At 43.2% G+C, this 25,976-nt stretch overlaps 1 protein-coding gene across 1 annotated transcript in view; it reads left to right on the top strand.

Moving 5' to 3' along the window:
- LOC126259379 (inhibitory POU protein-like) overlaps window positions 1-25,729 on the top strand; it is a 496,830-nt gene extending 471,101 nt beyond the window's left edge. The window contains exons 5-7 of the mRNA XM_049956129.1: window positions 9,731-9,815; window positions 9,942-10,144; window positions 20,932-25,729. Of these exons, the coding sequence (XP_049812086.1) occupies window positions 9,731-9,815; window positions 9,942-10,144; window positions 20,932-21,411 (768 nt within the window). The 3' untranslated portion in view covers window positions 21,412-25,729. The remainder of the gene's footprint in view (window positions 1-9,730; window positions 9,816-9,941; window positions 10,145-20,931) is intronic.
- Window positions 25,730-25,976: the final 247 nt, after the last annotated feature.

Raw genomic sequence — 25,976 nt, 5'->3', positions numbered from 1 at the left:
GCCTATGGATGGTTTTTATGCGGTTTTCCATCTGCCTCGGCGACTGCGGGCTGGTTCCTCTTATTCCACTTCAGTTACACTATGTCCTCGGGGAAGATCAGTTTGGATTCTATAGAAATATTGGAACATGTGAGGCAATACTGCCTTACGATTTATCTTAGAAGATAACGAAAGGCCGACCTACGTTCCTAGCATTTGTAGACTTAGAGAAAGCTTTTGACAATGTTGACAGGAATACTCGCTTTCAAATTCTGAAGGTGGCAGGGGTAAAATACAGGGAGCGAAAGGCTATTTACAATTTGTACAGAAACGAGATGGCATGAAAGGGAAGCAGTGGTTGGGAAAGGAGTGAGACATGGTTGTAGCTATCCCCGTTGTTATTCAAGGAATTCGTTTCTGAAAGTATTTGTATGGAGTATAGCCATATATGGAAGTGAAACATGGACAATAAATAGGTTGGACAAGAAGAGGATAGAAGCTTTCGAAATGTAGTGCTACAGAAGAATGCTGGAGATTAGATGGGTAGATCACATAACTAGGTATTACATAGAATTGGGGAGAAGAGAAATTTGTGGCACAACCTGACTAGAAGAAGGGATCGGTTGGTAGGACATGTTTTGAGGCATCAAGGGATCACCAATTTAGTATTGGAGGGCAGCGTGGAGGGTAAAAATCGTAGGGAGAGACCAAGAGATGAATACAGTAAGGAGATTCAGAAGGATGTAGGTTGCAGTAGGTACTGGGAGATGAAGCTTGCACAGGATAGCGTAGAAAACCAGTCTCTGGACAGAAGACCCCATCAACAACAACATACACTATGTCAGTCTACGTACGCGTACACCATCATTACTCTACCACGCAAACATTTGGGGTACACTCGTCTGCTATGAGACGTTCCCAGGGGAGGTCCACTGGAGGCCGAACCGCACAATAATCCTGGGTTCTGTGTGGGGCGGCGGTTTGGTGAGTGGACTGCTGTGACCTGTTTGGGGTTGTGAACCACTGAGGGCTACGGCGGAACGAAGCCTCTCCGTCGTTTCTAATTCCCTCGTTCAATACACACACACAAATACACACACCCTAACTAGTGGACGAGTGTATCAGCACTACCAACAGATACGTCCAGTTGTGCAGCGATTGTAATCCGTCGATCACCTCGAATGGGAATGCCAGCACGCTCCAACTTTGCAAGGCTCACAGCTGTGTGTGTGGCCGGCCGGCACGCGGGAGATTGGACAGATTTCCGCGACCTTGTTCAGATGATGACAGACGCCTCTCCCAACGACTCGCCGTGCTTTTGTGCACTCTCAGAACTCCGCAGACATTCTGCAAGTGCGATGCTCTGGTTTTTGCTTCAAACGAAATTCTACGTCAGCACCCTGCTTCGAACACACCTCCATTACAGACGCCATTTTGAAGGCTCCGTATAGCGCCTTCACATATCAGAACTTCATGAAACTATAGCTCTGAAGTGGGAACATTCCACAATGTCCCATAACAAATCCTGCATTTTTTCAAACGAAACGGGCTGAGGAAAAAAGTGCTTCATTACCTACTGAATGTCCCTCGTAGTCGCTATTATGACGTGGATCGCTTGCTCGCAGTTGCTATAACGCTTCATTAGAGAGAAAAGAGATTTAGGCAAAATGTGGCAGAAATGATGGCAACACAGACTTGCAACAATTTACAACGATCTATTAATATAAAGTACACATTACCTAACCTGAGTGTAAAGAGGATACGTGGCAGCATAAAGGGTGTGCCAGAAAGAACGAAACTTTTGAAATGCCCACAATTTAAGTTATAGTAAGGCGGCAAAATTTTCATCTGTTTTATTTGTGATTAAGAATGGAGAGCTTCATGGCGGAAAAGCATGTTGTCGTAAGGAAAACTTATTAAAAACGTGATGAATGTAATGCAGAGACTGTTCACGAACTCCATGAAATGTTTGGTCAACCTAATGCACCGAGTAAGTCGACTGTGGTGAGACTGATTGATAATTTAGAATACCGGTTCGGTTATGATCATTGAACCCTGGGAGCGTCATAGTGTTAGTCCTGCGGAAAACATTGTCATCGTGAATAAAAATGTGGCTGTAAATTTATTCGCTGATGTTCACGATGATAAGATATCCCCAGAACCAGCGTGCAACGAATTCTCAAATAGGATCCGCAACTTTGAGCCTATAAGAACCAACTGATACAAGGACTGAAGCCGAACGATCACGGAAAGCGCCGAGAATCTGCCCACTGAGTGCTTGCGGAACAAAGAGCGGACAGTAATTTCATCAAGAAAATTCTATTCACTGACGAGGCGCACTTTCTGTAGAATGGCCTCGCAAAGAAGCAAGATTGCGGGATTAGAGGCACAGAAAATCAGCGAGTAATTATTGAGAATGAGTGTGTAGTGTGCAGTTTGAACTGAGGGCCATACTTGTGCGAAAATGTCGCCGGAAACGCACTAACAGTGGACGGCGAACGCTACTGCAGTATGCAAAGAGAGTTTTTTATGGTCTCAACTGTAATGTGTGAATGCTAAAGAAGTCTGATTTCATTAAAGACGGCACAACTTGTAACAGATCGACTGCCGTAATGGATTTGTTATGAGAGAGGTTTCTTAGAAGGGTGGTTTCTCACAACGCTGATTTGAATTAGCCTTCAAGATCCTATGATTTGAAGGCACGTGATTTCTATGCGTGGCGGTATTTGAAATCTCGAAGTACGCTAGCAAATCACTGTCACTTCCAGAGTTCAAGGCCGAGATACAGTGTGTAATTTCAAAACTGGATGTATAAGTATGTCGAAAAGTTACGAAAAATTTCTTGGAAAGAACGAGTGCGTGCCTGTGTAGTCTTGGTAGGCATTTCAGTAATATCAAATTCCTAACATAATGGCAGGTAGCGTAATACACTATAATGATATGTGAATTACTTAATTTCATACATGAATTTGCTTGTTATTATGTACCGAAATGTAGCGTTCTGTGTGTTCACTTACACTAATTTCTCTTTGAATACTGGTCAAGTCGGCTCGAGTGAACAACGACTAACATAACTAATGGAATATCCAGTTGCACTGTTGTGGGTGTCATGTTTCGCTAAGTCCTGATGATGTGTTTAGTCACGGTACCTCTTACATTCAATGTACGTATGTGTATGTCTTTTATTATGCCCTGTAATGATAATAATAATAATAATAATAATAATAATAATAATAATAATAATAATAATAACTACGTTATAGATACATCAGTAACATATTTTCCAAATGTACGTACGGACGTACGGACTGGATAGCCGGTTATGGCTGTTAGGTGTGCGTAAAATGCGCTTGCTTGTCTGAATGAATTGTGCGTTTTCTTTTCTGAAGAGGGCTTCACATGAAAGCTAAAGGTGTGACAGTCTTTTCGTTGTGTTTACACTATGTAATCAAAAGTATCCTGACACCCCAAAAACATACGTTTTTTATATTAGGTGCATTGTGCTGCCACCTACTGCCAGGTACACCATATCGGCGACCTCAGTAGTCATTAGACATCGTGAGAGAGCAGAATGGAGCGCTCCGCGGAACTCACGAAGGATGACTGGGTGTCACTTGTGTCATACGTCTGCACGTGAGGTTTCCACGCTCCTAAACACCCCTAGGCCTACTGTTTTCGATGTGATAGTGAAGTGGAAACGTGAAGGGCCACGTACAGCACAAAAGAGTACAGGCCGACCTCGTCTGTTGACTGACAGAGAACGCCGACGGTCGTAAAGTGTAATAGGCAGACATCTATTCAGACCATCACACAGGAACTCCAAACTGCATCAGGATCCACTGCAAGTACTATGACAGTTAGGCGGGAGGTAAGAAAACTTGGATTTCATGGTCGAGTGGCTGCTCATAAGCCACACATAACGCCGGTAAATGCCAGACGACGCCTCGCTTTGTATAAGAAGCGTAAACATTGGATGACTGGACAGTGGAAAACGTTGTGTGGAGTGACGCATCACGGTACACAATGTGGCGATTCGATGGTAGGGTGTGGGTAAGGCGAATGCACGGTGAACGTCCTCTGCCAGCGTGTGTAGCGTCAACAGTAAAATTCGGAGGCGGTGGTATTACGGTGTGGTCGTATTTTTCATGGAGAGGGCTTGCACACCTTGTTGTTTAGCGTGACACTATCACATTATAGGCCTACATTGATGTTTTAAGCACCTTCTTGCTTCCCACAGTTGAAGAGCAATTCGGGGATGGCGACTGCATCTTTCAACATAATGGAGCACCTTTTCACATTACACGGCCTGTGGCGGATTGGTTACACAATAATAAAATACCTATAATGGACTGGCCTACACAGAGTCCTGACCTGAATCCTATAGAAAACCTTTGGGATGTTTTGGAACGCCGACTTCGTGCCAGGCCACACCGGCCGACATCGATACCTCTCCTCAGTGCAGCACTCCGTGGAGAATGGGCTGCTATTCCCCAAGAAACCTTCCAGCACCTGATTGAACGTATGCCCGCGAGAGTGGAAGCTGTCATCAAGGCTAAGGGTGGACCATCACCATATTGAATTCCAGCATTACCGAGGCAGGGAGCCACAAACTTATAAGTCATTTTCAGCCAGATGTACGGATGCTTTTGATCACATAGTGTAACTCAAACACAACGTGTCGTCTTCACGTGAGTAGCAATCTATCCTTACACGTGTACTGGTGATATTCCAATCTGGAGTATCCATTGTTTTAAATAGAAAGCAAAATGATGTAATCTAGTCGAAGATGTGACCAAAGGAAACATTTATAACTAATGAACAAATGGCGTAAATTTGAGCAAATGCTTATGAAAGAATGCTGTGTAAGGCGAATCAGAGAAGATTCAGTAAGAGACGCGTCTGAAAACTGAAATAATACTTGACTGATAAGCTGAGGAATGAGAAGGTTTCCCCTGAATCGGCGAAGAAAGGAATATATAGAAAACATTGACTTTAAGAAGGGATCGGGTTAAGACATCAACGAGTAACTTCCATAGTACCAGAGGGAGCTGTAGAGGGTGAAAACTGTGGTGGAAGACAGAGGCTGGAATACGTCCAGCAAATAACTGAGGGCGTAGCTAGCAAGTGCTGCACAGAAGAGGAATTCATGGCGGGCACCATCAAATCAGTCAGAAGACTGATGACACAAAAAAGGGAAATCAGTATTTATGAAATCGAGTTCGATCGTATGAAAGAAGAAACGCGAAAAACAAAAACAGAATATTAATATATTACAGTTGACGTTGCTGTTTAACGTGGTGATGAAATGAGGACACTAAAGTATTAGTGAGGAAAGGAATAAATCGGTTGCTCAATCGCATAATGAAAGATTATTTATACAGTATTCACAAGGTGGAATGTCAAGCAGAAGATAGGGCGTGTTCAGAGAAGTAATCGATGTAGCAGTCAATAGACCAATGCAGACAGGCTATAAAGGTAAGAGTGGAATAGCTAGATTAAACTTCAGAGGAAACTCGATGTAGTGAATACACAAAAATGAGGAACTGGGAGTAAGTAAGGAAAAACTGAGGATAACATCTGTCAGTCGCATCCTTGTAAAAGATGTCCTGAAGGCCGTAATCTGATCACGTTCAATGAATAAATAAATGAAATAAATACATGACGCGTTGAATGTGCCGTCCCTAGGATCCGTTGGGTTCATAAATTATTTATTACATTATTTATGTAAGCATCAAATTTTTATTTTGGAGCAAGACACATTGTTAACACACGGTAGCAGGTGCCCTCTCTTTTGCCTTGGGTCCCGTGGAATGTGTGATGCCGCCGGAAGTAAAGATTTCATGCACCCCAGTTCGCAAGCTCCCACACAAAGGCGCCTGCTCAGGAAGCCGAAGGGCTCTGTTCAAAATTAATCGTGAGCCTTGGCAACCGCCCCCACCGAATTTAAAAGTTAACGCCTGTTCAGCGCAACGCAAACAGAAATAGATTGATATAAAATGAGTGATACGTTTAGTGATACTAATAATATTTACGGAAGATACAGAAGTACACTATATTGCATTGTTCAGCCTCGGTATATGCCGATATGGTGTCTAGAATTCTCTTACGGGTACTGCCGATTTCGAATAACAAAATACTTATACAGCTTTTACAGATTACATTTGTTTAAACTAAGTAATTAAGTTCACTTCTTTCGTTTCAAAGTATCATATCTACGACTGAACAGCTTATAAATTTAAGCATCATTTTCGTTATGCAGTAGATTCATACTCAACTACAGGCAACAGTATCACAATGTTTTACTTGATTTTGCAGAATACGCATAGGGAGGATGAAAATTAACCGAAAATCCAACGCATGCACAGAAATCGCTTGATATTCAAGACATATCTCCAGTTATCGTCTCACGATTGAAACCACACAGTTCGTGAACAAGTCGATGTCATTTTTCTCAGTTGACATAATTTTCTCGTTTTAGTGGAGAGCAGTGTCATTATATATAGGTGACGGAAACTTTTGTCTCATTATGCGTATGAAATATGTGAACATGCCTGACACGAGGACAATGTTCTTTCAAAATGATGATGGTACATAGACGCACTTCATAGCAAGATAGTAAAACAAAAAAAAATTGATAATTTGCTTTTCGCAGAAAGTCTTGAGAACAGAATGTATTCTTAAAGTTGAAGTTGTCTTTAAGCAGTTTATGTTGTTAGAGCTGTCATGACAATGGCATAATATACCGAAATAGTGAATTTGAATAAATACATTTAAGAACAGCTGAGGAGAAAAATGTCATTTCTTACAAAAAGTTTCTGAAAATAGTATGCCTGTAAGTTGCTTTCCTCCGAAAAATGATTCAGTAACTCATTAGTGAAATGAAATATGCAGGATAAACAAGTGTTTCGTTTTTGTGTAACCTACAGCAGTATTCAATCTTAATGCAATAGTAGCTGAACTATAGTGCTTCACTACTTATAGGTAGTGAATTTACCAGTTAATGTTTAGATCTACACGAACCACCAGTAAGTAGAAAAAGGTTTATACAAATAAGAGTATTTTTAATTTTATACACATTCCGTAGTTGTGGACGTGACAAGACTGAATACACTGAAAGTAATTGAACAATGCCTTCATCAATAATTAGGTTTCACTATACAATACCGTGCATTTCAAGACCTGTGGTTCCATCTTATGGTGTATCTTGCAATTACATAAGTTTTATTGCTCTTAAATGTGATGATGCTTCAAAATAGTACGTTCCTGTTATTAAAAGGTTAGAAATTAAATTTGGAAATCGTGAAAAAAAGCTAATAAGAATGATTAACCGGGAAATCATGGGAAACATAATTCTCTGTGTAGAATGCTTCTGCGTTTTATGTTGTCGTTTAGTACCGATAATTGTTCATTATTGTAGTACTACCTTCTAACAACAGGAACGCACTATTGTCCAGCATCAATCTGTTCTAGACAAAGAAAATTAATGTAATTCGATACATCTGGAAATGAGGCTACAGAAACTGAAATGCCTAGTGCAGTGACAAAATACAAATAATAGGGGAAGTGCTTGGCAGGGTAAAACTGTGTGACAGACTGGGGCTCGAACCTGGCCTATGTTTATTATAGGCAAATTCTCTAGCGACTGAGCTATCCACAAATACGACATGCCGTGAAAGCGTCAATTCCGTTAATGACCCCCCCCCCCCCTCCTAGCTTCCAAGGGCGAAGGACCACGATTCGACTCCCGGTGTGGGACACATTTTTCATCTGGCCAGAAGAATTAAGCTGCCGAGTCAATAGTTATTCTGGAAACAAGTATGTGTGGAAGAAGACGTTGTTCGGTACACTACCTGATCAAAGGGATCCGGACATATATTAGTGGACAGTATGCGGTGTGTCCACCCTTCTGCTGAATGACGTCTTGAAATCTACTGATGATACTTTCAGTGATGTGTCTACATGTCTGTAGAGGAGTGGCTGTGCGTACGTCGTCAAGAGCCGAAACAATAGAAGGCTGTGATGTTGCACGCTGGGGTCTCATAGCAAACAGGTTCCATCGTGTTCAGGTCGGGACACAGGGCAGATGCTGTTTCATAATAGGGTGCATTACCATGCAGATACAGTTTTCGTCTCCGAAATGTCCCTCTACTGTACGCAGTACACACTGCTGTAAGATGTGTTCACATCCTTTCGCATTTAGTGTATTTACGAGCAACGAGAGGACCACACCCTAATCACGCACAGCACCCCACACCAAAGAAATGTTCAAATGTGTGTGAAATCTTATGGGACTTAACTGCTGAGGTCATCAGTCCCTAAGCTGACACACTACTTAGCCTAAATTATCCTAAGGACAAACACACACTCCCATGTCCGAGGGAGGACTCGAACCTCCGCCGGGACCAGCCGCAGAGTCCATGACTGCAGCGCCCGAGACCGCACGGCTAATCCCGCGCGGCCACCCCACACTGTAACACACATCCCCCGTACTTCGCTTTTAGCATTATACAAGAAAGTAGGTAACGTTCTCCAGTATTTCACCAAACTGAAACGTTTCCATCGGATTACCAGAGGATATATCGTGATTCACGACTCAAAATCCTTTGTTTCCATCCATCCATTGTCCAGTGGCGTGAATCCTTACACAACCTAAAGCGTTGTTTAACACTGACTATAGAAATGTGTTGCTTTTGAGGAGCTACTCGTTCATTGTATCCCATTCGTTTTAATTTCCTGCGCACAGTCATTGTGCTTGATGAACTGCTGACAACACTTCGTGACTCATGAGTGATCTTTCTGTTGATTTCATGCGAATTTTACAACCTTCCCCTGCAATGTTCGACGGTCCCTCTTCGTCAGTTCATGAAGTCCGCCTGGTCTTCGTTTCGCTGCTGTTGTCCCTTCTCGTTTCCACTTCACAATCACATCATCGACAGTCGACTTGGGTAGCTTTAAAAGAGTTGAAATGCCGTTGATGGATTTGTTATTCAGGTGACATTCAGCGACTAGTCCACGTTCGATGGCACTTCAAAAACTAGTACACGTTCTGAGTCCTGATCGACCCAATAAGCTGTTATTGCTTTTCTAGTGATAACACAATACTCTCCGCCTACTTTTATACTGGTGGATCCACCTCTCGTGACGTCTAGTTGACAATACCGCTTTAGTAAGCATGTGCCGGATAATTTTGGTCACATAGTGTATGAATCTTCTTGATTTTATGAATATGTTGACATGAAATTCCGAAAATACTTTTACGGCCAGTTTTATTTTGGATAATGTGTATGATGAAAATTGTGCTTCTTAAAAGACATCAGAGTCGCCGTTGACCGTATAAAATATTTATTGTTACTATTGCAATTTCGGCCGTATGGAAATTTTCATGTAAACTGCAAAAGTTACATTCTGTCAGAATATAAAACTATCTGACATGAGTTCATGTCGTCGTCAAAATTACATTCTGACAGAATGTAACTTTTGCAGTTTACTTGAAAATGGCTATAAGGCCGAAATTTCAATAGTAACAATAAATATTTTGTACAGTCAACGGCGACTATGATGTCTTTTAAGAAATATTATATGACTGTGAATCACAACCATGAGAACTTAATCAAAATTGTGCTTGTTGGATTAATGACGATGCAAAGTAGCACATAAGTCCAGGACGAGCACTAAACGGAGGCGTGTCTCGTTTCTGTGACCGCAGGACGGCCGGGAGGCGGTGCTTGACAAGCAGTTGTGGATGCTGCAGATGGGACACCACGGCATGGAGGGACTCGACATGCTGGACCCCATCTCGAGCACCTCGATGACGACTCTGGCGCCGATGGGCGAAGGCGGCGGCGGCGGTGGCGGCGGTGGCGGAGGCGGCAGCGGCGGCGGCGGAGGCGGAGGAGGCGGCGGGGGCGGCGCGGGAGCGGGCCAGCAGGTGCACGGGCACGCGCCAGCTGTGTACGGGCCGATGGGCAACGTGATGGCGAGCCACCACGCGCACCACGCACACCACCACCACCACCACGGGCACGGGCCGCCGCTGCCCGGCGCGCACCACGCCCACCCGGCGCACCACCACCCCGCCCACCCCGGGCACCCCGCGCACCACCCGGCCATGGCCGCCGCTGCCGCCGCCGCCGCCGCCGCCGGCCTCCACCCCGACTCCGACACGGTACGTAACGGCACAGCTTGTTACTGCTGTACGTACTCTACTGTCCGTATACTTGATTATACAGCTACCTGTGACACCAAAGAGTAAAAATTTATGAATGCTATTTACTGAGACTTTCCTCAATACAGAGCTTTCCCTCCAACATAACAAGATGCTCTGAACTTATTGCAATGGATATACACTGAAGAGCCAAAGAAAGTGGTACACCTGCCTAATCTCGTGTAGGGTCCCTACGAGCACGCAGAAGAGCCGCAACACGACGAGGAATGGACTCGACTAATGCCTGAAGTAGTGCTGGAGGAAATTTACACCATGAATCTTGCAGGGCTGTCCATAAATCCGTAAGAGTACGAGGGGATGTAGATCTCTTCTGAACAGCACGTTGCAAGACATCCCAGATATGCTCAATATTGTTCGTATCTGGGGAGTTTGATGGCCAGAGGAAGTGTTTAACCTCAGAAGAGTGTTCCTGGAGCCACTCTGTAGCATTTCTGGGCGATTGTGGTGTCGTATCGCATTGTCCTGTTGGAATTTCCCCAGTGCGTCGGAATGCAAAATGGACATGAATGGCCGCAGGTGATCAGACAGGATGCTTACGTACGTGTCTCCTTCCAGATTCGTATCTACACGTATCAGGGGTCCCATATCATTCCAACTGCACACGTCCCACACTCTTACAGAACCTCCACCAGCTTGAACAGCACTCCGTCTTCAGGCCACGAGTGGCCTACCGGGACCATCCGACCCCCGTGTCATCCTCGACGGGGGATGCGCATAGGAGGGGCGTGGGGTCTGCACACCGCTCTCCCGGTCGTAAGATGGTATTCTTGACCGAAGCCGCTATTATTCAGTCTCCTCAATTGGCATCACGAGGCTGAGTGCACCCCCAAAAATGTCAACAGCGCAGGGGGGGCTGGATGGTCGCTCACCCAAGTGCCGACCACGCCCGACAGCGCTTAACTTCGGTGATCTCACGGGAACCGGTGTAGCCACTGCGGATAGGCCGTTGCCTAGCTTGAACATACTGTAATGCAGGGTCCATAAATTCATGAAGTTGTTTCCATACTCGTACACATCCAACCATTCGATACAATTTGAGTCTCGTCCGACCAGGAAACATGTTTCCAGCGATCAACAATCCAATGTCGGACGAAGCGAGGGGAGGCATAAAGCTTTATGCGTGCAGCCATCAATGGTATAGGGGTGGACCTTCGGCTCCTAAAGCCCATATCTATGATGTTTTGTTGAACAGTTCGCACGCTGACACTTGCTGATGGCCCAGCATTGAAATCTGCAGCAATTTGCTGTCACTTCTGTCAATTTGACCGATTCCATTCAGACGTCGTTGGTCCTGTTCTTACAGGATCTTCTTCCGGCCACAGCGATGTCGGAGATTTGATGTTTTACCGGATTCGGGGTATTCACTGGACTCGTAAAATGGTCGTACGGGAAAATCCCCACTTCATCGCTACCTCAGAGATGCTGCGTCTCTAGCTCGTGCACCGTCTACAACACCACGTCCAAACTCACTTAAACTCACTGCCATTGTAGGAGCAGTAACCGATCTAACAACTGTACCAGACACTTGTCTTTTACAGGCGTTTCCGACCGTAGCGCCGTATTCTGCCTGTTTACATATCTCTGTATTTGAATACGCATGCCTATACCAATTTCTTTGGCGCTTCAGTGTACAAATACTCAACATTATCTCCATTATCTCTCTCCATTTACTTCCATCTTGTGTATTCTCTGATTCTACACCATATTTTCTTATTGTCACCTACATGTTTTGGAGACAGGTAATCAACGGTCGAACTCTCCTTCTTCCCTCAGCTTTCCACCAGGGTACCAGTTTTGATGATCTTGTTTGCTACATTCTTCTTACATGTCCGTACCACTGTAACCACTGTAACTATCTTCGATGCACTACAACACATATTCCACTTCCATTATGTTTATCGCTTCGGTGTTCCTTGTATTGTTTTTCCTTGAGGGTTTTGCTGATCTTCTCCAGAAATCCAGCTTTTCGATTTTCCCCGCTCTGTACAGTTCATCCAGTTCGTTAGAAAGATATTCCGTTTTTTGATAACTATTTTTATCGCCAGCTAATTACATATATAACTTGAATCCTCCCGTTGTGTGAAGATGGCTTGTTCATCAGCAAATGGTAAGTGGTGCAGATACGTTCCATCTACAGTTTCTAATCCCATTCTCTTATATTTACTGGACCATTTCAGGAGATAAATATTTATACATATTTTAAATAGCACTGATGCATTCGCAGCCTAATAAAATGGCCATGGTTGCTTTATGTTTCCCTGGACGTATATTACCAGTTTTTATTAGGCATACATTATCTTTACACATTTCTTGCGTTACTTTAATTAAGAGATCCTCTATGTCTACAACACACAATGCTTACCAAATATATAGTTTCTTATTGTTGTTGTGGTCTTCAGTCCTGAGACTGGTTTGATGCACCTCTCCATGCTACTCTATCCTGTGCAAGCTTCTTCATCTCCGAGTACTTACTGCAACCTACATCCTTCTGAATCTGCTTACTGTATTCATCTCTTGGTCTCCCTCTACGATTTTTACCCTCCAAGCTGCCCTCCAATACTAAATTGGTGATCGCTTGATGCCTCAGAACATATCCTACCAACCGATACCTTCTTCTAGTCAAGCTGTGCCACAAACTCCTCTTCTCCCCAACTCTATTCAATACCTCCTCATTAGTTATGTGATCTACCCATCTAATCTTCAGCATTCTTCTGTAGCACAACATTTCGAAAGCTTCAATTCTGTTCTTGTGCAAACTATTTATCGTCCATGTTTCACTTCCACCTAAGGTGGGTGATTGGGAGTCGTGGCTGGATAATGCAATCAGAAAAGAACACTGCCTGCGAAAGGCTAGGTTCCTTGTCCGAGTCCCGGGGCGCCACATACTTTTAATCCGCCAGGAAATTTCAAAACAACGCACTCTCCAGTGCACAGTAAAAGATTCAGTCCACAATGACGTCTTAGAATTATAACGATCCCCAAGAGATCATGGACCCCTTGTAGTAAAATACTCCGAAAATATCTCTGAACGGCCTTAGAAATTCTGTCGGTGTCGTTAGGTTGCATCTTGTATACATTTTTAATGAGAGAGTCATTCAGAAAATGAAGAATGTTCGTTTCTTAATTCATGTTAATGGGAGATAATGAAAGAAAATGAAAGAAAACGTATTCCACAACGTATGTTGAAACCTTAGCTTTTTTTTTTAACGTAGTCGCCGTGAAGATCAAACAATTTTTGTAGCGCTCCACAAGCTCTCCTCTGTCTACTGCGTACCCAGTTGCTGCTGAGTTTTTGAACAAGTCACTGACGTTGTCTTTAAGTTCGTTTTTTTCCGTACTGCTTTCCGCCCAAAAAACTTTCAGTATGGGAAAAAAAGCTAATAGTTTTGGGGCAAGTCCGGGATATAATGCGGACGTTAAAAAAAAGGAAGGAAAAATAGAAAACCAGTTTCCACAGACACCGTTGCCCATGTCCGCCAAGTAGAGGCGGGCCATTTTTTTTGAAACGAGTTTTTACTTGATTAAAATAAAACAACAGTTCCGTGAAAGGTAAATGTGAACAAGTTTTTGATAACTTAGGAGAAAAGAAACAGAAGATAGGGTAGATGTCAGATGTTAGAGGCGCCCGTTTGATGTCTGCAGGTGAATGCCTCGATATATATCATCGAGACGTTGATCTCCAGACATCATACTTTATTGCGTATCACTGGTAAGACAATATGATTGAGCTAGATCTAACTTGCTGGGTATAATATAGGTATAAGTACGCTTATGTACAGGTTTATAATGTCTTAGGTAACAATACACTGGCATTGCCAAAAATACTACGGTATTTATATGTACAGTTTTAAAGTGACTTTTAGGTAACAATGACCGACCTCTATTTAGCCTAATGTCTCTAAATGAAACATATTTGTTGTCAAAGTGTCTTGAGTTCATATTCAGTTAATGTGTCTTCTTCTTCTCTTTCCATCTCATCGATTCTCTCCTTTTTCTCGATATTAACTTGCCCTCTGCATGACCAAGCGCTTAGTTATTTTTTGTAAGATATTTCAAAAATTTCGTCTGCTAATTTATTTAGATCATTCCACTGATCAACTTTCCAACGCACAGTGTTCTGGGGTTCCTAATTCCCCACATGTGCAATTTTGTGACGCCGGCCACTGTGGCCGAGCGGTCCTAGGCGCTTCAGTCCGGAACCACGCTGCTCCTACGGTGGCAGGTTCGAATCCTGCCTCGGGCATGGTTGTGTGTGATGTCCGTAGGTTAGTTAGTTTTAAGTAGATCTAAGTCTAGAGGACTGATGACATCAGATGTTAAGTCTCATAGTGCTTGGAGCCATTTCAACCTTTGTGCAATTTTGTGTCTGACTTAGACTCACACGGTTAAAGTGCATGGTATAAGGCCTGTCTCCAGTTAAAAAATGCACCATGCCGCGGTTAGGTTCGACAAGTTCCATTCTTAACCGCTCTGAGACGTCGGGGAAATCGTCCCTTATCGCTGACCTCTCATTCACCTTCCTAGGTCTCCATTCTACATATTTTAAGTTCGTGCTTGTTGTTAATAGGTACAATGGTTACAGTCTAACATGGTCTAGTGTACCAATCTTTAGCCAGTACGTTGCTGTCCGATATCTGACAGTAATATCAGTTGGGTGTTTTCTAAGCACCACGCACAGTGATGTCACGGCTCTGGAGCAGAACACCCCAGATAGTTTAAACAGGACACTCCTTTGATCTTGTCTAACAGCTGCTCTCTTTGCGACGAGAGTTAACCGGTGTTAAACTGCAGAAGAAAATTCTTCTTCAACGCAACATAATGTAGGCGAGTGTTATGGTGAAGGGTTTGACAGTAGGCTCCCTCATTTATGGTCTCTCTCCTAGACTTAAAAGTCGATGAGGTCTTGCTAATCGATCAAAACACTGTGGCTATAAACCTTCTGGTGCTCAAGATTTCTCTGGCTTTTCCATAGCCCAATTCAACCCACTAACAATTTGATAAGGAAATCGTTCGTCGTCTTCTTCTTTGCGTCATTTTGTATTTGGCACTGTTAGTGGTAGATGAGGAGCAGATGATCTTCCAGTCACCACCCCCCGATCCATCTCCTGGGACAGAGTATGTGTACCCCATCTGTCTAGTGTTACCCCACGCTAAAGTATGCGAACGTTTTCTAAGAGGTTGCGAATCGTATGACTGAGGCGGGACGTAGGTACCAGCTCGGCATTCACCTAGTCAGCTATTGGAAAGCCCCTAAAAATCACATCCAGGATGCTCGGTATACCGGGCGGATTCGGTCTGGGGACAGCGCGCCTCCCCGAGTCTCGTAATACTATCCAAGTGGGTAATTTTGATAATGAACTAATTGTAAAATTTCAGGATAGCACCAGCTCAATCTGTCTGTAATGAAATGTATATAATGTTGAATATTTTGAGTCTGCCAGTCACAGCTAGAGGTTGGCCTCATCGTTCTTCATGAATAATCATCCGTCCGCCATTAAACATGAGGAACCATTTCCAAACTGAAACTTCATTCATAATATTTCCATTAATTGTGATCATCTGTCTGTAAATTTCGAGAAGATGGACTTTTATGTCGCCTATTCGGAAGCCGTATTACACTACGAACCACACGCTTGGCGGGATCTTTAACTCTGTCGCACATTTTAAAATGGGACAAATGCTCGTAAATACCAAGCAACTATTCCTGTTCACTGTTGGCGTAAATACCAGCACCAACGGATAAGGAAGGTCTGTGACACGGCGGTGAGGATTGGGGAGAACTGCAAGGTTCGACAGATCAAACGTTCTGTACTTTAAAAACTGAACTTTACGTTGTTATTTGACATTGTCAAATCGGAAGATATGCGATCTATTGTCTTAAAATAAGTGGATAAGAAATCCTAGGTCAAGACCACTGGAATTTCTTTATTTGATAAATTGTTTCAGCTCATTGACGAGCCATCTTCAGATCAGTAAACCTTTTATTACTTGTTTTCATGTATACCAGTTACCAGGCCTTAAACATCGTTATAATCTATTATCACTCTTATTGTCATGCGTAAGTTAAAGTAGGTCGTCGTGGTTACATACATTCAATCAGTGGCTATATGTGTCACTCGCAATACTACAGGGACAAGGAAGTATTTGCCTGACGGCTGTGATTTCTCTGACTGTATGTACAAGACAGTAAGAGTGATTCAGCTGAACAGATTATCACAATGGCGGCTGGTATACATGGAATGTGTAATAAAAGTTTTATTGATGGCTCGTCAATGAGCTGAAATTAATTATCAAAAATATGAGTTCCAGTGATCTTGAACCAAGATTTTTATTCACATATTTTAAAAATTGAAATCAGTAGTATCGATATCACACATTAACATTTATTTTGTTGTTCGTTATGAAGAGGCTGTCGGCATTTTAGGCTATCTTCTGACAACTTAAAGCTAAACAAGTAGTCCAGACAACTTCAGCGAGGGTTTACAGCACCACAATGACTGTTTTCACAAACATATGTGTCTTTTTTACGAAAATATAACCATACAAAAACATATGCATAATGAAATACACAAAGAAGCTGTGAACAGCTAAACTTTACATTACTCTCAAGGATGAAAGGTATAAGGATCTACAGCTCAATAGAGAAGTGAATACTGGTATAGACTACTACGTTGTATGGATAACTGGTGGATGTGAAGAGCAGACCAAAAGGGAAGGTAGGAGTCGATGGAATGTGGGTTGAGAACAGTTATACTATTTATAGCAAACATATTATCTTACGGTGAGATAATACTAACAGGCTGCTACTACTTTAGCAAAGGTTGTAATGCGCCTCTTCAGTGCAAAATACTCAAAAATGTTCAAATGTGTGTGAAATCTTATGGGAATTAACTGCTAAGGTCATCAGTCCCTAAGCTTACACACTTATTAGCCTAAATTATCCTAAGGACAAACACACAACCCATGCCCGAGGGAGGACTCGAACCTCCGCCGGGATCAGCCGCTCATTCCATGACTGCAGCGCCCTAGACCGCTCGGATAATCCCGTGCGATGCAAAATACTCAATGATTTGTCTCCGAACTAGAATTTTAACATTATTTTCAATTAAGCTGCATCTAACTGCACAGCCAAATCCAAAATTCTAAGTTATTAGTAGCTGATTATCTCGTTGGTTGTTTGTTGTCTTCTGTAGGCAGGATGCTGGTCGCGTATGCTATTCTCACACAAAGGAACATTAACTGATGAAATCATCGTGACATTCAGGTGGCTTCCAAAGTTGACTGAATCAAAACAGTTTCCTAAGTTTTCAATAATTATATTCAGCAATATTTCACATTCTGAGGTAGTAATATAAAATACATCAGCTTTCAGCAGTCCTGCAGAAGCACTTCACTTCTGTTTAATACTACTACCTCCCGCTAACTCTATTACAAATATGCTCCCGCCAAGACAGCGCAACAACAAACAAGAACAGAGATGCAGCATTTACGCCAAAGTTTACATATTTGATAATAGCCGTCGCTGTTTATCTTTAAAAGTTAGTAAAACCGAATTTACAGAATTTTAAGAGCAGTGCTTCCGCATTAATTCAGATACGTAGAACAGGAGTATCTAAGTGTGGAATAATTAGTCTTTATGAACAATTATTATGCGAAGCTATTTTTACGCATCCGAAGTAATCGATACCCTCTGGTATCGTAGGACTCTTATTTGACTGTGTTATAAGGTGACTAACTCGACCCTGGAAGAGCTTCCACATTATATTGGAGGACTAAATGACATCTCCAGCTTCATAAGACCATTAATGACGTTTGAACTAAAGCAACAATAAGATTATCATTGACCCTGTATGCACTCGTTACCCTTCCACATCCCTCCTTCCAGCCTGATCTACCTCATTTCCCAGTACTCTTTGCCTATATAGACTCCTCAGATTTCCTTTTCCCTAAACTTGCTATATCAGAAAACATATTTTATGTTGGCCTACAGAACTCTTCATTTATCTACAGCTGTCATAATTGTTATTAACGTCATAATTATTGTCATGGTTTTTGCTGTTATTATTATGTTATTATAATTATTATTACTATTATCAATATTAGTGGCTGCAGCTGCAGTAGTACAAGTAATGTCAGTATTGACTCTGTTAGTTTATAGTCAGTATAATTTACTCACACCATCATTGCAGACAATCAAATCATGTTGATACCAGTTGCCATTCTATTTTCTTAGGTGCCTAGGTGGCATATTATTTTCTTAGGTACCTATGGTGTAATATATATTGTATGTGTGAAACAATGGTCCGATGTAAGAGAGGACCTGATGGCCTAAATCGGCCCAGGTTAAATAAACAAATGAATAAATAAATAATTGAACAGTTTGAGTCTTAAGGGAAAGGTCAGGATTCTGTGAGTGGTGTTTGTTGACAGTAACAATTTCAAGTACTGAATATTTCAGTTTTTAATATGTCTATGTTCCGCCGAGTATCAACGCAATATTTCATAATCGTTGTTCATTTTTAGAATGATCGTCGAACATCTTGTACAGTCCTTAACAGACCACAAATTCAGAACCTTTCCTTTTGTGGGAAAAGGTCTGATGAATCGAATTGCCGAGAAGAGCACTGCCCTCGAAAACTCCCCGCCCGAACGGGCTTCGGAAAGCCCAACGGTACTGACCGACCACCGTGACATCCTCAACCGACAGGCGTCCATAGATGCGGTTACGTATGGGCCTATGGTCAGCACTCCGCTCTCGCGGCCGTTGTCAGTTTTTGTGAGCTGAACCGCTGCTACGCAGCTCCTCAATTGGCCTCACAAGGACTGAGTGCATCCCGCTTGGTAACAGCTCTCGGCAAAACCGGATGGTAACCCATATAAGTGCTGGTCAAGGCCGACAGCGCAAAGTTCGATGATCCGATGGGAACAGGTGTCACCACTGCGGCAAGGCCGATATCATTCACCTCGAAAAGCAAGGTGTCGTAAGAGAGTTCCAGTCCCAAACAGAGACTTAAGGTGCCACCATTAAGTTTTAGCCTACAGACAATTTACTACACTACTGGCCATTAAAATTGCTGCACCACGAAGATGATGTGCTACAGACGCGAAATTTAACCGACAGGAAGAAGATTCTGTGATATGCAAATGATTAGCTTTTCAGAGTATTCACACGAGGTTGGCGCCGGTGGAGACTCCTAGAACGTGCTGACATGAGGAAAGTTTCCAACCGATTTCTCATACACAAACAGCAGTTCCTGGCGTTGCCTGTTGAAGCGTTGTTGTGATGCCTCGTGTAAGGAGGAGAAATGCGTACCATCACGTTTACGACTTTGATAAAGGTCGGATTGTAGCCTATCGCGATTGCGGTTTATCGTATCGCGACATTGCTGCTCGCGATGATCGAGATCGAATGACTGTTAGCAGATTATGGAATCGGTGGGTTCAGGAGGGTAATACGGAACGCCGTGCTAGATCCTGATGGCCTCGTATCACTAACAGTCGAGATGACAGGCATCTTATCCGCATGGCTGTAACAGATCGTGCAGCCACGTCTCGACCCCAGAGTCAACACATGGGGACGTTTGCAAAACAACCACCATCTGCACGAACAGTTCGACGACGTTTGCAGCAGCTTCGACTATCAGCTCGGAGACCGAGGCTGCTGTTACCCTTGACGCTGCATCACAGACAGGAGCGCCTGCGATGGTGTACTCAACGACGAACCTCGGTGCACGAATGGCAAAATGTCAGTTTTTTTCGGATGTATCCAGGTCATGTTTATAGCATCATGATGGTCGCATCCCTGTTTGGCGACATCGCGGTGAACGCACATTGGAAGCGTGTATTCGCCATCGCCATACTGGCGTATCACCCGGCGTGATGGTATGGGTTGCCATTGGTTACACGTCTCGGTCATCTCTTGTTCGCAATGACGGCACTTTGAACAGTACACGTTACATTTCAGATGTGTTACGACCCGTGGCTCTACCCTTCATTCGATCTCTGCGAAACCCTACATTTCAGCAGGATAATGCACGACAGCACGTTACAGGTCCCGTACGGGCCTTTCTGGATACAGAAAATGTTCGACTGCTGCCCTGGCCAGCACATTCTCCAGATCTCTCACCAATTGAAAACGTCTGGTCAATGGTGACCGAGCAACTGGCTCGTCACGATACTCCAGTCACTACTCTTGATGAACTGTGGTATCGTGTTGAAGCTGCATGGGCAGCTGTACCTGTACAAGCTCTGTTTGACTCAATGGCCAGGCGTATCAAGGCCGCTATTACGGCCAGAGGTGGTTGTTCTGGGTACTGGCTCTGAGCACTATGGCACTTTCACATCTTTGGTCATCAGTCCCCTAGAACTTAGAACTACTTAAACCTAACTAACCTAAAGACATCACACACATCCATGCCCGAGGCAGGATTCGAAACTGCGACCGTAGCGGTCACGCGGTTCCAGACTGAAGACTCTAGAACCGCATGGCCACACCGGCCGGCGTTGTGGGTACTGATTTCTCAGGATCTATGCACCCAAATTGCGTGAAAACGCAATCACATGTCAGTTGTAGTATAATATATTTGTCCAATGAATACCCGTTTATCATCTGCATTTCTTCTTGGTGTAAAATTTGAATGGCTAGTAGTGTTTATCTGGGAACCAATATTGGGTCGGAATATCCGCCTGTGGAGCAGAGACTGAGCACCGATGTGCGGCTGTTGCAGGACCCGCGCGAGCTGGAGGCGTTCGCGGAGCGTTTCAAGCAGCGGCGCATCAAGCTGGGCGTGACGCAGGCGGACGTGGGCAAGGCGCTGGCCAACCTCAAGCTGCCGGGCGTGGGCGCGCTGTCGCAGTCCACCATCTGCCGCTTCGAGTCGCTCACGCTCTCGCACAACAACATGATCGCGCTCAAGCCCATCCTGCAGGCGTGGCTGGAGGAGGCGGAGGCGCAGGCCAAGAACAAGCGCCGGGACCCGGACGCGCCGTCCGTGCTGCCGGCGGGCGAGAAGAAGCGCAAGCGGACGTCGATCGCGGCGCCCGAGAAGCGCTCGCTCGAGGCCTACTTCGCGGTCCAGCCGCGGCCCTCGGGCGAGAAGATCGCCGCCATCGCCGAGAAGCTCGACCTCAAGAAGAACGTGGTGCGCGTGTGGTTCTGCAACCAGCGCCAGAAGCAGAAGCGCATGAAGTTCGCCGCGCAGCACTGACAAGTGGCCGGAGGGGGGGCCCTCGCCCCTCCCTCCACCCCACACTGCATCTGAGCGCCTCGGCCCTCCCACCACACTCCAAAGTGCCAAACATTTCACTCCCCGCGTCGACTGGGACTACGTACACCTACTCGCACGCGGAGGCTTCACTCGCACACGAAGACTTTCTCCCCGTCGAAAAGACGACTCACTACTCACATTCTGTGTTATATACTCGTTTCAAAATTAAATTACTCCACACCCGAGGGTGACGCACCTGTCTGCCTCCTTATGTGTCTACCGCAAACAGCCTTGCATATACTATCATTCGTAATCACATCGACGACTGAGTAATGTAGTGCAGAACACAAGACACTGGATCTATCGAGGTGGTGCAGTGGTTAAGACACTGTTCTTCTGGAAGGTTGGCAGTCCAAACCCTCGTACAACAATCCCGGTTCGGTTTGGAAATGACGTCATGAAACAACACCATTAACCGGTGTTAAAAAATATTCTTCAACTAAAGACCCACCTCAGCTTCGCACAGTAAACGTGAATTATCTGCGACCGTAAGACTTCTCTGCCATAGCAATGAGTTTGTTTACGAGGCACTGCATACAGTTATTATTAAAAATCAGTACAAAATTATATTACCGAACGTTAACTTTAACGTTATTCAACGAACTTCCGAAATTCTTCCATGAATCCAACCGCGGTTTGCACTTTTTTACCGAAAAGTTCAAAGAAGTTCATGATTTAAATTTTATGATGGTTAGCATCCAATATCCAATATCATTGCCGGAGTTCGATAAGTCATTTATTACGGTAATTATCGGCCATTATACAGCGTGTATCAAAAAGAATCATCCGATTTGGCATGGCATTCCTCAAACTAATAAATATATACAATGAATTTTGTTTTCTGATTAACGGGGAACTGAAAAAGTTTTTTTCATACCTTTTGAAAGGTGTTCAATACGCCACCTTCAGATGCACGGGATATGTCAATAAAGTATTCAAACTGTTCCCACACTGCAGCGAGCATGTCTTGAGTTGCAGCTTCCACAGCTGCTGTTATGCGTTTTCTCAGGTCGTTAATTGTTGTTGGTTAACGGAGGCACATAAACAGTCTTTTATAAACCACCACAAGAAGTAATCACATACAGTGAGGTCCGGTGACATTGGAGGCAAGTAATGTAAGGCTGAATCATTTGGTCCACTGCGACCAATGCATCGTTGAGTAATCCTTTGACATGGAAATTCCCGACCCATCGTTCTGTAATCCTTTGATTTGAAAATTCCCGCACTCTCATATGCTAGAGTGGTGGTGCCCCATCCTGTTGGTAAATGAAGTCGTTCGAATTAGTTTCCAACTGTGGGAAAAGAAAGTTCTGAAGCACATCGATAACAGTTATTTCTGACTCGCACTGCGCGAAACGTAGAAAACAAAACGCTTTCTGTTGTCCGATACCATTTTTACTAGAACTGAAATGAACTCACACTGCTGCTACCTAGCGGGAACCATGTAAAACTCGAGAGATGGCTCTTTCCAACAGTACGTTTTTCAAGCACATATTTCAAATAACATAGCAGTTATGATTTTTTAAAAATCGGATGATTCTTTTTGATACACCCTATATTACCTCAGGAACATTCTGTTAACTCACCAGGAAAATCGCGAACAACTCGTTTTAAAGAGATACCTTCTGAAGGAGAGGCATGTATGTCTTACCACTGCGCCAACTCGTCCCTCGCATGATTGTTACTTCATTTATTCATTTATACTGTACCTTACTTTTAACACTGGGAAGGGATGGGTGTATTTAACACCGTAAATAAGGCAGTTATATCGTTCAGAATTTTCTGACCTTTCTTAATATTACATAAATAAATTAAAATTATTATGGATCAGCAAAAATTTAAACCAAATAGACACCACAGTTCAACAATGTCAATACACAGATGTAGCATAAATTGAGGAAACCTGACAGAAGCTCTATGCAAGGGCATGACTGCGGTAGGCGCATGATTGTATGAAATCATTTTATCATCGTAACACTACACAAGCATCCTCCTGTACCTCGGAACGGATCTCACTGCTAATCTCACGAACACATACATTTCATATTTCCACGATTTATGTTGTCAAGCTTCTCGTTTGTGAAACACAGTGGACGTCAGTTGCCTGTGGAACAAAACTGAAAATGGACTCAATTTTACTTCAGTGCTATGAAACTTAAACAGAGCTCTCATCTTTGCATTATTCAGGAGGAAACTCAAAATTTGTGATATACTCTACGTAAAGCGCTGAAAAATATCTGCTTGCTGTAAAGCTAACTCTTTTTTTTCAGCAGAAAAGGATTTATCAGACTTTTTACACAAAAAAAACTTCTGCACGTTTTCAAGTTCAAAGAAGTTCGAAGTCGTATAGTGAATACTAGAATTTTTCCACTTCTGCTTTAGGACATGTTGAGAGTTGCCATAAGGCGGTTTGACGACGTGCGCTCGAACTTGAGACGGAAGTGTCCGTACGGTGGACAGCTGCGAATGACTGGAGTGCTGCGTTCGACGGGCGCCTTACCAGTGAGTGGATTGTGGCGGAAAGTGAATGGTGCAACGAGAGAACTGTGATTCGTGGGGGCTCGCAGGAGCCCCAGTCTTTGTGCAATATTACCCAGACAATGGGACTGTTGAAAAACACCCAGCAGATGTTGTGTACATATCAGTTATACTTAAGGTTACCAGCGACACATGCCTAAGTATGTTAGCATAGCTTTCATAGTGATCTCGGAGCAAATTGTTTGTTTATTTATTAATTTATTTATTTTGCTAGCGTTTGTAGCAGAGCAGCTGGCCACGAGAGAACCGTGAGTGCGTACAAATTTTGTGTCTGTGTCTGTATGAAAGATGATGTTACGAATTAGGCGACATGCAGAGTATCCACAAAATATGCAGATGGGACTATTACTTCTGTGATAATATTTATTAGTCACGTTGTTGGCACTAGAGTTGCGGTGTAGGTTACAAGCCGAAACTGAAATACAGTCGTCGTCGATCTGTGCTTGACTGGACTCTGTGGACTGAGGTACAAATAAAAGCAATAAATAAAATTTAGACTTAGATACCTTTCGAAGCAGTGCTAAGTGACCTATGTCTCAACAACGTATATATGCAATTTAGTAAACTATTCTTGCCATTAGCACAACTTCATTCAGGTTTTCCCTTACAGAGAAACATATTCAGCGGAAGGAATAGTCATACGAAACCAGTTCACAACCTTGACATTATTCTTTGCCATTGTTGTAACTGTTGAGATTTCGCGTGGGTAATACAATGTCGTATTTTTATAAAAACTATAAAACGCAATCGTTTGTCAGTTATTCATTTTTTTCTCATATTTTTGGAATCAATGAACAACCAACACGAACTGCGCTCACAATAAACTTGTTCCTTCATTTTACAATCACAATACACAATTGTTATAATTAATGGTCAAACGCTGAGATTGTTTATGAACTGTGGGTTGTTTATCAACTCGTGAAACATGTTTTTTGACGTATATCTAGTCATTTGCTTTAAATTTATTTCATTATGTTTGATATTAATGTACACAGTATTGTGACTTGTATTGAGTACTCGAAGAAGAAGTAACATTATTTTCATGTTATGATACAAAGGTGTTTTATTCTAATGTTTCTTAGAAAGTAAATATTTTTAAAGAGCTTTAAGTACCACTGCATATTGTAGAATTGTAACGTAATACTTATTTCTTTTTATTATCACTATCGCTGTGCTGCATGGAATGAACGGATATTTTGTGGATACATCTGTATTCAAATTGTTGCAGTTATAGCCTCATATAAGCTCAAATAAATTTCAAGAGTCGCAGAAAAGTAAATATGTACATAGTTTATATATATATATATATAATAAAGAGCTATCCCGAATTTTGTGTTTTGCATCTTCTCCATGCATTCGGACAAATGTGCTACTACAGGGTAAAAGTTCATATCATTTCAAGAAGAGTATAAAGCGCCTGTCTCAGGACGAATGTGTCGCCTTTGTCGTAAGCCCGCACTTTTCTGTAAGCCAGGAATGAGTGACGGCGTTCGCCAACTTCAACATATCATTGTAAGCGCCGGCGGGGCGCTGTTGTGTAGATATTACCGGACTCTTTACATAGAAACGACTGCTGTCACACGGACCTCCTGCTGTGTCGGGCAGTCACGTGGGTACTTCATATATAAAGTAATAGGCTCGTTTTTATACGTAGTTTCCATGAAGCCTTACCGTAAAGTATTGTAGAGTCTGTTTCCATCACAAAAAGCCATTTTCTTTCAATGTCATGTTCTAAGACATAAAATTCATTCAATGAAAATAAAGTCTTGGTGTTAACATATCAAACTGTTCAGTGTGGTACTGTGATTTATTTTTTTTCTCGACGTCCAGTCCCTTTCTCCTCTGCACGTTTGCTTGAATCTAACTACAGGGATTTCAAGAGGCTGATTTCCGCTGAACTGATAAACAGCTGCCAGCAGGTGATGTTCAAGGCTGGTGCATGAAATGGGGGTACGATGACCCCCCAC

This window comes from Schistocerca nitens, chromosome 5 (genome assembly GCF_023898315.1).
Source record: "Schistocerca nitens isolate TAMUIC-IGC-003100 chromosome 5, iqSchNite1.1, whole genome shotgun sequence".
Classification (NCBI taxonomy): Eukaryota; Metazoa; Arthropoda; class Insecta; order Orthoptera; family Acrididae; genus Schistocerca; species Schistocerca nitens.
This window is presented reverse-complemented; position numbering and strand designations above follow the sequence as displayed.